At 43.4% G+C, this 13,107-nt stretch overlaps 1 protein-coding gene across 2 annotated transcripts in view; it reads left to right on the top strand.

Annotated features, from left to right (window-relative positions):
• Positions 1-13,107, top strand: part of PPP1R1A (protein phosphatase 1 regulatory inhibitor subunit 1A) — a 368,279-nt gene that overhangs the window by 198,230 nt on the left and 156,942 nt on the right. For both annotated transcript variants that reach the window (XM_085654773.1, XM_085654772.1), the window contains exon 2: positions 9,220-9,280. In XM_085654773.1, coding sequence (XP_085510899.1) covers positions 9,220-9,280 — 61 coding nt within the window. The remainder of the gene's footprint in view (positions 1-9,219; positions 9,281-13,107) is intronic.

Raw genomic sequence — 13,107 nt, 5'->3', positions numbered from 1 at the left:
TCAGGCTTAGTTTTGAAGGAATGTTAAGCAGCTTGTTCTATTGCAACCTTGTAGTATTGGTTAAATGAAAGGAAAACCACACAGTAGTTATAAAAATATGTATTTATTAGTATAACACTATCTAGTACGTCACAGTATCTCCTACACAGAGATAATTACAATGCGCACAATACTTTAGTACAGAAAGGACAGTAAATAGCGCTAATACACAGTGGGCCCCAGGGGGTGACCAAACCATATACTAAGAAATTGGTATAAGAACCACGACTCGACTCCAGACAATGTCGGGAGGACATAGAATCGCTGGGACCCCAAGGAACCACCCAGGGTGAGTAGACAGGGACCCCACGACCGCGTGCTCCATACAATTCTATGGGAAAGTCGCTGTTGATGTTTTAGAGTTTAAGGACCCTTCCCAGTGGACTTCAAAGAAACCCCATGGAAGATAGGAGGTTGGAGAGCCACCACACCTGTGGATACTGAGGTACCCAAGTTACCTATCCCAGGGAAGCCGGATGCATAGGTCTGAAGGGAAAACATCCATTACAACGCAGTCATTACATCGGACTGCTTTTACAATGCAACTGTTACAACGCAACTGCCTTTACATCGCATGCCATTACAACGCATGCCATTACAATGCATGCCATTGCAACGCATTATAAGGTAAGCAATGGAGCTATTTTTGTTTTAGGGGTGGATGGGAATAGTAATTTTTACCCCTACGCTATCCAACACTTTCCCTACTGTTGTACTCACTGGAGTGGGAATAGTAATTTTTACCCCTACACTATCCAACACTTACCCTACTGTTGCACTCACTTGTGTGGGAATAGTAATTTTTACCCCTACACTATCCAACACTTACTCTACTGTTGCCCTAAAAGAATTATGCGTTGTAATGGTATGCGTTGTAATGGAATGCGTTGTAATGGTAGTTTTTAAAAATGCGTGGTAATGGCATGCGTTGTAAAATCATGCAGTGCAATGGTAGTTGCGATGTAAAAACTGCATTGTGAAAGCATGCATTGGAATTGTTTGCATTGTAATGTCATATATTCATCTGAAGAGGGGTCGGAAACCGCCGTCGAACCCAATGGAGGACTTTGAAGACGAGCCGCTACTGGAAGGAAGAAAAGTAGCAGTTGGAATCCAAAGGTGGATTCTTGTCGAAGAGTACCTGAAAGCAGACGGGCAGAGTCTGGGTCACTTAGGAGTGACCAGGGGCTCAGTAGACAAATGCCCACCGATGTCGCGTGCTTCAGGTTGGTTGATGGAGTTCTTGACTCAGCAGCTACGGAGACCAGGAGACGTCGAGGACACCCAGGAGCTGGATACGAGCTGGATACGAGCTGTCCCGAAGGATGTTGAGTGCTGAGGGGTCGGTGTCCAGCAGGAGCACCAACAAGCCTGGGCAACGGCAACCAACGCGGAAGATCAAGGATGTGTACGGTTCAGCACAGCAAGGTCCAGGAGACTCACCAAACACGGGGGAGTCAGGGTAAGGCTGGAGCAACAAGGGGAGCCCAAGAAAAGCAAAGTTGACCCACAGGCCGGAGGCACAGGAGTCACAAGAGGACCTCAAGCGATTTCACCAAACAACAGCCCCACGGAGCACTCGGTGTGAGGCGGTCAAAGTTCTTGATAGGAAATGGTGCCAGAGAGTGCTACTCGGAGCCCAATGCACTTGTTCAGGAAACGCCAACAAGCATATGCAGTTGCAAATGTACGCGATGCAGAGGGGTTTGGGTATTGCAGCCCCCGCGAGGGATTCTGACCTCAAACTTGGTGAGAGGGTAGCTCAGGCCTTGAGGGACGTAGAAATCCACCTCCTGTGTTGCTGATGCCTTCAGAGTCCGTAGCAGCTCGGGATCAGCAGACCGGTCATGGGTGGCATAATACATGCGTCAGCCCTTGGGAGGCCTCTGGGGACCCAATGCCCTGGGTACTATGGACTGACAAGGGTTCCCCAGTATCCAATCTGGAGTGTACCTAAGTACATAGCATGCAGTTTTAGGACTAATCAGATAGACTGGGGTCCTGATTAGCAGGATCCCATTCAGACTAGTCAAAAACAGTATCACATTTAGCAAAATGTGGGGGTTAACATAAGAAGCAGATCCTACTTTCCTACACCTTTTGCCATGCAATAATGATAAGCTCCTACATTAGGGAAGAATGTAGCCATGAATATTACAATGAATTATAACGCAGTATGCTCTTCCTGTAGATGTTTGATTTTACAACAAGTATTGGCAAAGCCAATAGGTCGCACCTAGCCTATGCAAGAGCTATTGACTTTGCCAATTCCTTTTAGCCATGTTGTAGGGCAGCAATGCTGTGCAGCATTGTTAAAAGTAAAGTTAAAGACATTATATGAGACATCATGCAATGGCTAATTAGGAGGCAGCTAGGAAGAGTGACAATGAAGTCAGAAAATGGTAGGCAATGTGCCAGCTCCCAGCTCCTTCTAATCAACAATAGCCCTTGCAGTGACAACGCATGCACTTTCGGCAGGAGGGATCTAAAATCTTGACCTTCCAAGGCAAACTACACTATTAGTGCAGTATAGTGTCAAAGAAAATCTTCACAAGTGCAAATAGAAGTGTGAAAGGGTTTATTCACAAAAGCAAAATGAACAATTTGTAAATCACAGTTTCTGCTGGTCAGAACTTCTGCCAGCACGGCTGCATGGAGCAAAGGCAAAATACACATCTATACACTAAGACTGGTATTTATAGGACTCAAAGGCTTTGAATGTAGTCACGTGACTGTTACTCTGAAACCATGCAATCTGGTACCTAGAGTGAGATCATGAGAACAAGTCAAAGGATCTACCCTCAAATAGTAACAATAATCTGATAGCGTGTCGGCTTGGTAAGCCAGTTTTCATTTTCTCACCTCGAAAGCCAATAAAGGGGAATAGCTGTATTTCAGCGACAGGCACTTCTTTTTAGGAACTGTTTAAGTAAAAGAGCAAGGCTGAGGCAAGTTATGGTTCTACAAATGCAGTGATTTCTATATACCAGTCAGAAGAGGGTTTTACGGTATTGGTAAGCTGAAAGTGCAGTGTATCAACACCAGCCATCCTTAGATGAACTTGCGATTTACCATCCCCCAATCAGAGCCCTTGAGCCCAACTGAAGAGTTCATTTTTTACAACCACATAACCTTCACAACCCCCTACTGAAGTGTGACACACCAGAAGCCTATCTATAGACAAGACTGGAGTGCTACTTACCACCACCAGTGCACACCTCTGCGGACATCACCATCGCCTAAGCAATCTTGTATTGCGGCAGGTCAACAGCCTAGCCACAAAACCAGGCTAGCATTTTTGTGTACACCTACTGTCATACCAGAATGACTAGTATCTTCAGAGCTTGTTGGAAATGAAGTGAACTGAAGTCAGCTGATGAATTCAACTTAACGTAACAACATCAGCGTATGTGAGGTATGTTTTTACTGCTCTTTTTCAGCCCAGTGATCGAAGTGGGTGGGATCGGCAGGGCACGGGATGCCCCTACTTTTTACATTTAAATTATTCCGTTCCCCTACTTTTTTATTTTTAAAATGCGTCACAGGTTGGCAGAAATAGCGTAGGCCTATAGATAAGGCTTGGCCATTTGTGGCCCTTCAAGGACGGACGAGGTCACAGAGAAGGAAAAAGACTCTGTGTTTTCCTTCCTGCCTAGAGAAGACAAGGACAGTGTCCACTTCTGCTGCTCTGCCACTGGCATCTGCTCCCCCCATTCTTACTCTTCCTCCCTCACTTTCTTGCTCCTCCTCACTTGCTGAAACCCAGGACTTCACAAGAAACAGCTCTTACCCTCTCTTTCCTCTCCTTTCCTTCATCCGTTCCCCTATGAAATGGATGCAAAAAAGAAGGAAACACTTTTGCTGGAAAAAAGGTTCAAATTACGAAAAAGAAAATAAATAAATATAGCAAGGCAGAATGGTCGCAAATTGGCCAGATTGGTTTTACTCACCCCCAAACACATTAGCGCCACTTTACAGAGTTTGCCAGTGAATCTCTACTTTCGTTTTCCAGTCTTTCTCTGGACAGCATTTTTTTCCCTGGGTGGGGAAGTGCACCATTCCTGGAGGCACTGCAATAGCTGGTTGATGCTGGAGTGTCAGTGGAAAACTTTTAATGTGATCCTTATCAGACTTTTTTCCTTATTTTAGTTTATAAAATGTGTACTGTAGCTCTGTGTTCAGGTATGTGTTCTTTTTAAATCATACTGCTTACATTTTCTGAGGATATAAGCAATGGACATTGAAACGGGTCCCTTCCGGGCCCTGTAGTCATGTCCTTGGCTTTCCAAGCAAAAACACTCACTGATTTCTGAATAATGAGTGTAAAAGCCTTAAGGTTACCATGTTGTTCCTGCTTACATTTCACATGCTTTACTTAATCTTGCATGAGTGTTTACTTTTTCCAGGATGTTGTTACTTTTTTTTTAGGCAGCACATTACTCTTGTCTACTGCATAATTTGGGTTGTAGCTGAAGGCAGTGCGAGTTTCTCTCACTGGGGCAGTAAGGTGTTCAGTGGGGGAGAGGATGTGGCACTATGGCCAGAACTGCCGAATTTGGAACTGGGGAACAAAGTTCAGCCTTCATGACCAGTCCACCTGACCTCTCTCCTGAGGAAGTACATTACCATGTTAGACCTTAGAAGCCCTGCTAGACCTTAGAAGCCCTGGTGTCTTAGCACCAGCTGGTAGACCCTAGCGATGGCAAGTGTGGGTTAACCTTGAAGGCCTGTCCACCACAATCCATACAGAAGTTCTCCTCCAGTCTTGCAGGCAGACCTACGAAGCAGCACACCCTAGAGCAGGAGTCCTCAAACTGGGGGGCGGGGCCCCCTAGGGGGGCCTCAAGTGATCCCAGGGAGGGCGCCAGGCTCCATCCAAAAGAAGCATTATGCTGATGGCAATGCTTTGTTTTAAGCAGGAAATAAATGAGCGGCGGTAATCATTCTGTAATGGGCCATCACTAACATCTTTTGTCATTGAAATGTTAGCTGGGAGTATGTTTCAAATAGCAAAGGGCTCCAAATATTCTTCAAAAACCCCATTCCCATTTCTAATAGTCACACTGTGGATGCTTTTACATGTTAGTAAGGCCTGCCTGACCAGAAAAGTATGTTTGGCAATCATGTATTTAGTTGCATTTTTAAAAGCGAATCAGAATTTACAAGCAATGTTCAAATAGGTTTCATGTTTAAATAAATCGAGATATATTTAACCATTGCCAATTTAATAGAATAATTGGGAAAAATTCAGGGAGGGGGGGGGGGGCGATGAATTTTATATTTGCTCACTGGGGGGGCACTGCATTAAAAAGTTTGAAGACCACTTCCCTAGAGCGACAGTGACTCTGTCACAGGACCCTTAAAGCCAATCCGCTTCACCTATTGGTACCACCATTGGCCTTGTTTCAGGAGTAGTAGTGCAGCTCACCAGGGACCGGCAATGCAGGATTTGCATGCACACCAAACTAAGCTCGCAAACTTCATGGTCTCTCTACTTCATGCACAAGCACAAGCACTTTTAACATGTGCTGCCTGCCTTGGGGGCCACTTGAATTATGCAACAATGGAGGAAAAAATGTATGTTGCAGTGTTGACTAAATTATGCAGGGAAAAAAAAGGATGCAGTGAAATGCGGTACATTTTCTGATACTTTATTATTTTGACATTTTTACACATACTAACAGTCTCTGCTAAGATTTTGCCTCATTAGTACCAGTGTAACACACAAGTGAAGCAGTGATAAAGGTGAGCAGTCAACCTTTGCAAAGGGCCCTCCACTTCACAGCAACACAAGTCAAATATTCTTGTAACTTTTGATCCGTTTGAGCTACAAACAATTTGTTTGTTAAAATCGTCAGATTATGCCGCAGATGATGTATATTATGTGGCGAATGTGGCAGAGCTATAATTATGTGGAAAACATTTGCAAACTAGGATATTTTGCCATTCATGTTTGAACTGCTCTTGTGGAAAAATGGAGTTGAAGTGCTGATAGAAACTACACGGCTCGTATACAAATGGTTTGTGATTCCACTTTTAAGGATATTTGGGACATTTTGTGATTGGAAACGTATCCCACTTTGTGAATGTATTTTAATGTCAATAACTCATATTAAACCTTAAATAAACATGTGCATCCATTGGTTGAATTAAATAATGTAATAAGCTGTAACTGGTCAGTGGATTTCCATAGAAATACTAAATATTTGGATGTTTTGCTCTTTCTGGCTGCACCTCTGACTCCGCCCACTGACTAAATTCTCTGGTTATTCCCACCCTCTGATTCTCCGTCCACAGTTCCCCTACTTTTTTTTTCTCCCCATTTCGACCACTGCTTCAGCCACCACAATGTCTCTCATTGAATTCATTCATATTCGCCCTAACGATTGCACCAGACATATAGCAGTGGGCTATGGAAACAAAGACACTTTTGAAATGTATATTAATGTTTTCTTTAAGCTTGTTAACAAGGATGTGGTCCGTCGGCTGCGCTGCCGCCTCTGTGGCAGGAAACCAGGGTTCGAGCCTCGAGGTCGCGTCCACATCATGTGATTCTGGGCAAATCACTTAATCTCCCCGTGCCTGAATGTGTAATGTAAATACGGTGCTATGTAAAGCGCTCCAATACCTTCGGGCGGAGTTCGCGCTATATAAATATGCAACAAAAAAAATAAAGAAAGAATTGATGAAGGAGATAACTGTGGTGCATAAGGGCAAAGTGAGAAGGAAAACTAAAATGTGCAAAAGGGCGGGGCATAAGGAGTCTTTTCACAGCGCTGGCTGAGGTTCCCTGGTCTTGCAAACCAGTCGAACGTTCTGGACCTAAAGCTGGTCTTTGTGCGGGTACATGGTAGGAAAAAGAGGTCAGTGTGTGTGTAGGTGGCGACACCTGCTGTTCACTCAACAATGTGCAAACAGCTGGGAGACCTGCACGCACAAACATGTTCACAGAATTTTCCAGACCAAAGTGCTTCAAATGAAACTAGCGCAAAGTATGCAAATGTCTCATCCTACTAGATTATTGAAACGTTCACTTGTTCTCGTTTGTTTGCTGTATCTGCTATCATTAAACCCTGACTCACGACATAAAAATCAGAAAATGGAGAAAGAAGGAGGAAGACATAGGAAAACCCTGAGAAAAATAGAAAACAGGGATGAAAAAGAACACATAAAAGTGACAAAAAGAGACTGGAAGTTTGGGGCGTTGTAGAAGAAGGCAGATGAGGTGAAAACAAAACAAAACAGCCTTGGTACTTGGCAAAGCTGTCATGCAGAAGCACTGCTTGGGCACCTCAAATGGAAAATGTTATATTTTCACAAATTGAGCAGATGGCGTAGGTAAGGAGGGTTCTGAGATCAACTATTAGTTGTTATGAACGGTACAAACATAGGGGCATATCTACAAGGCGGCGATAGAAAATTATCGCCGCTTTTGCGGCCGTTTTCGGCCGAAAAGCAGCGATAATTTTATCGCCTAATTAGCAAGGTCACGCTAACGCGTGAAACCTTGCTTTAGCGCACAAATTCTTAACGCCCAGCTTTGCATCTCTAATGAAATGCAAAGTGGGCGTTCCTGACCTGACATGACAGGAGAAATGTCGCTAAGTGACATTTCTCCTATCATCAAGCCCCACGCTATGAAGCATAGTGGCAAGAAAAGTAGCGATAACCCCTGCTTCAAGACTGACTTAGCCAAGATATCCTATGGAAGGTGGATATCATGGCTAAGTTTGTGAGGCCCTATCAACAAGCTAACACCACATTTCGTGAGATTATCGCGGGGTTTCCAGCGATAATCTCACATTACGCAGTTAGCGCTAGGATTTTTATCGCGTTTGAGATAGGCGTTGCTAATAGCACGCTATCTCAGCGATAAAAATCCACGTTAGCCGGCGATAATTATCCTAGCGCTAAGTGCGCTTAGCGATAATTATCGCCGGTTGTTGCTGATATGCCCCATATTTGGTAAATGAAAATTAAGCAAGTGACTTACTTGCAGCCCAGTCTAACACTTGAGCACCATAGATAAATCAGTCTTGCAATTAATTAAACAACGCCAGAACTTCCTTGACAAGCTGGAAGTGCATTGAACCACCACCAGTGATCCACACACAGTGTCCCAGAGCACTCCTACACCGGTGGCCTTACACTAGATACTCAGAACAAACTAGAACTAGAGTGTAGCAACGCCAACACCAGAACGTAACGCCAGACTAAAGTCAGCAGACCTTTACTGTTCCATGAAGTAGTTAATTGGGAACTGCGAATTCAATGCAATGAAATACATATATTTTATATAGTTCACGGAAAGAAAAGAACCCCCTTAAACAAGCCGATGGCCATATGATTAACACCATAGTTCCCCATAGACTATGTGTGGGTGAATTATGTTGCAAAATACAACAATTAATTTATTTATTTTTAAAACCCACTTATTATGTATTTCATCACTTCTGGAAACTTTCAGTGGTTTCCACAAGTTCCCTGGTTTCTTTGTGGGGGAAATTCTTCAACACCCATCAAATTATATATAAATCTGCCCAGCAGAGGTGAGTTTACAAAAAACTATCCATTCCGTTCTGCCTGAGTGTTGGTGATGTAGGCGGGTTCTGCGAATGTTGTGTTTTGTTAAATAATTGCACCCACCTCTACTTTAAATGTTTTTTCAAGGAAGTAGCGCACTGATACTCTGGAGACTGGTCTCAAAAGTGAAGCACTTCTTGGTAGCTGAGCATGTTCTGTTTGAAGCTGTCATAGAGTTCATTCAATCTCAAAGGTTAAAGGCAATCTCAAAGGTTTAAACTATGAATTTCAAACACAGGGCTTCATATTAAGCCCATATTCATTTTTCTCAGCCTTCAGTGTTGAGTGGCCTGCTAATATTGCTACGAGTCCCCACAACTCCCCATAAGACTCTTTGACTTTTAGAGACCTCAGCATTCAAACTTTGTGCAGTATGTTTTGTAGGGGTTTTGTGGGGCTGACTGTGCAGTTTTATTGGTCAGAGTAGACACTAGGCTGTTCCCCTGACTCTAGCAATGCTTCCATCCTAAAACCCTAGTGGCACTCACCATAACCTCTTGTCTTTCAGAGTAAATTCAATATGTTTACTTTAACTGTTACAATCTTGTTAACTGGTGATTTATTGCTGACTTAGTTCATGTCATTTTGTCATTGCAGATCCGGAGACGTCGCCCAACTCCCGCCACTTTGGTTCTGACTAGTGATCAGTCGTCACCAGGTATGTTTGTGTAGAAGTGAGTTTAACCCTTGCGCCTCGCAGTAGCAGAGGCTTTGTGTCATCTTGCCCATGTTCATTCTCTCAGTGGGCATATGTCCCTTAAGCTGTTGAGTCTGACGTGGTGAAATAAAAACAGCGCAGTCGAAACTAATTCGTTTTGAAAACAGAGTAAAAGAGATGTCAGCAGAAGAGGAGCAAGGAATTTCTGCGGCCCAAAGAAAAATGCATTTTAACTTTAAAGTGTTACCTTTTTAAGAAACGGCCAGCCAGTGGCAACTAGCAGGCCCTTTTCTGTGACTTACCAGCACATGGGATTGGTTCTCCGTGGCAGAAAGCTTGCCGTGCATCATGGGAAGGATTGCCCATTTGGTACCAGTGACACTTCCGGTCCCTGGACCCGAACTGCTGCAGTGTGGAGCTTGTAATGTACTGGGGTGCTCTGTTAATGGGAGTCACACTGTGATCCCCTGACTGGTGGCATAACATAAAGCGATGGCACTCTTGCGAGGCAGTATGCCTTACAGATGTGTAGTACCCCCTGAAATGTGGGCAAACGCGGCACTGCCAGTGCTGTGCTGTTTTGGGCCTACGTTAACCCCCTGTTCCCATTCTAACTTAGCGTTCAGCCCTTTTGTTATCCTTCGCCCTTAAGTTGTCTATCACTGAGTTTTCTGTACAGTGGTGACTTTGTACCTCTGTGGTGTACAAGCTGTTCCATTGTGTTGCTTTGTCACGTTTTTTGTGCACCTATCATGATATGGTTATTTGTGTGGTGTATGCTGTGGTAGCTTCCATTGAATTACTACTTAAGTGTGTATCTCTGAGATTTGAGGATATATGTATCATTGTGAAAAGTTAAACCAGATTGGTCGCACACTGCTACACCTACCAGGCATGTTCCCCCAATGAAAATGGTCCCTGAAGGTCAGCGTCGGCGGATACACCTATGCTCGAGTGTGAATGCAAGTATGCGTGGCGTGTGCAATGTGTCATTGTGGTTCCATGATGCATCCGAATATTATGTTCAGTACCAAAGTGTTTAAAATATATAGCCCATGCGCTGTTGTTTGTTTCCGGTTATTGTGTGTATGCATGTAAATGTCTCTTTTTATTCTGGCAGTCTCAGTGTATTTTAACCTCTTCAGTGTGGTTACAGCTGCTATTCGTGTTCTTTCTGAACTGTTGTGTATCTTTGATTATTTTGTGCAATGCACATTGGGTTACCCAGAACAGCCACACTGTGTCCCCCTGGTTATTTTCTTCAGTTGCTGTGTTTACCTATGTAGGTCTGTGTATGTCTGTTTTTCTGTACAGTTAGTATATGTGTCTCTGGATCACTAGAGAGTTGTACATCGCATCTCTACTAATGTTGTGCATTAGAGTATCAGGCTGTCCGTGAAGTTAGTGTTTCTTTGATTTCTATCTGCATGTGTAGGTTATGTTGGGAGTATATGTGTAAAATGTGAGTAGTAGGTTCAAATTTCAGTAATATTGAAACAATAATTTTGAATTTCTGGAAAATTCATTGTTATTACGAGCATTTTAAATTTTGACTAAATTGTCAATAGCCCCCTGGTGTCCCTTTTTGTCCCTTCTGGTTCTTTTGTTCTGTATCATCTGGCTACTACCGAGCGAGAGAGCTGGAAACAAGAGGATATATAACAGGTGTAGGATCTCATTCAGGAGTTCCTAGGCATTCAGGGGTAACTGATTGAGTCAATCAGAACCGTTGTCCTGGGTTTAGACCTTACTATTGGACCCGCAACTTAGAACCAAGGACACCGCTTTAGCACCACTTGGCCTTAAGGGAAGAGAAGCAGAGCAGCCCCAGGCTTTCTCAACAAGGTGGTGTGGGGTAGAGACCAAGGTCTTGAATCTCAAGGAGAGGGGGCTCTCATATCCAAAGGAATGGAGCACCCAAAACCATAAAGTTAAAAAACAAATTTCCTTTGGATGGAAGGCAGATTCAATTTTTCACACTATCATCTTGTCATTCATACACACAACCTTTAAATTTACACAGGTGAAGCACTTATAAATGATAAAATCATGTACATTTATTCTTCTGATTTATTAAATCAAATGACCTTAAACACGTTCACAAATGTATTTATAATACACAATTATTATGTAACAAGTAAAAACAATTTAAAAAGCAAATATACATATCAAATAAAAAAGGAGAAAAATGAAAAGACAATACACTATGTCATTCCTGTGTTAATTAGGCTTGATTCATAGCCAGCATATAGCACGAGTGTAATTTTCCTGTCTATAATTTGATACTGACTCCTGCCCAATTTAACATCACTTAGTTATGCGTCGACGCGTTTCGGTGGTGTATTTTATTTGGACCACCTTCTTCAGGACAATGAATTTATTCTCCTTACATCATACAGTTAAAACCATCTGTTATATGTCAAACCGGTGCAAAACTGCACTCGGAGGTTAGTTTTGTGGCGTTTCCCACTGATCATCAAGAATTTTGGGGACGATTTTCTTAGATTTCTTTCCAGTCTCTATGTGAGATTCTTTATAGATCTAGCGTTCTTATTTTATCTATGGCTCAATTCAATGCGCTGTATCAATCCAGCAATATATATCAGGTAAACCAATAGTTTCTTGTTAAAAACGTTTTCACTGGCGAATCTCGGTTTTATCTCCCGATCAAGTACCTTGTTCGTGGCTCTATTCCGACGAACCGGGCATTCCGTTGGTTTTCGTTACAGTCCAAGGGCCAGATTTACTGAGGGTCTGCATTGATCTGGCGTCACGCACGGCGACCCAAGGCAGAGCAAGCCCTTACGTATGATTTACGAATCCACGCAAAGCCACCTTGCACGGATCTGCATGGCTTAGTAAATCCAGAGTATTGCAAGGCAGAGCAAGTCGTTGCATTGTGTTACTCTACAGTGTGAGTGCTTCATTGACACAACCCAGTCATTATGTGTGTGTTTCCAGGAAATATAACAAGTGTGCTCGCATCTAAGTTTGTGTATTTCACAGCAAAAGTAACTCATGGTGTGTTTCTACCAGGTGATAAGTATTAATGTACCTTTCAGTATAGCTCCTCCAGTGGTTGTGTGTTTTAGGGGACTGCATTAGGAATATTCGAATACCCCTGCAAGATCTCTTTATGCATGGCTTCAAGCAGTGCCCCTACAGGAGTGTTTATTTGTAGGGCACGAAATGTGTGTTAATTTTCTTTTCAGGTAGCAAATTACTCTTGTTACTGTTTTGCTTTTTCTCATCCTCGTATATACTGGAAAAAGGGAGTGAGGAAAATATTAAATTTTCTTTGCTGGCTCTTGTGGCTAATGTTAATTTCAAGTTATGTACACATTTCATCTTTTAACAGCATCAGGTCCCTGTGGCTTCTTTCCCTCCTAGCCTCCCACCCACCTGTCTGTTTTCCTTTTTCCCTTCCCATCTCCCATCCATGTCGCTTCAAGCAAACGCCAAACCAAAACACATGGGTAAAAGTCATCGTTATTAACAGCGCCAATAGCTCTAACCCTCACAAATGCGAGACCTATTGCATTGCATAATTAAGGGAGGGGGAGCATTACACCAGCCTTTATGAGACCACAAGGTCCCACCACCTGGGGCCATTTTTATTATTAGGGGAGTGGGCATGCAGTCCCCCTATCCAAGCCCCCCTCTCTGAGCCAGAGTAGGGCCCCCAGGATCCCATCCCCCAGGACACTTCTGTTTTCCTGCTCGGAGAGTGCAGGCATTCTCCCAATCAGGAAACATAACTTTGATCTCACCCAGGCAGGAGCACAGAAAGGAGCACCTCCCGGCCACGTCGGAGCAAAGACATGGAT

Source organism: Triturus cristatus, chromosome 4_1, assembly GCF_964204655.1.
Source record: "Triturus cristatus chromosome 4_1, aTriCri1.1, whole genome shotgun sequence".
NCBI lineage: Eukaryota > Metazoa > Chordata > Amphibia > Caudata > Salamandridae > Triturus > Triturus cristatus.
The sequence above is the reverse complement of the archived record's forward strand: the minus strand, read 5'-3'. Positions and strand labels throughout refer to the sequence as shown.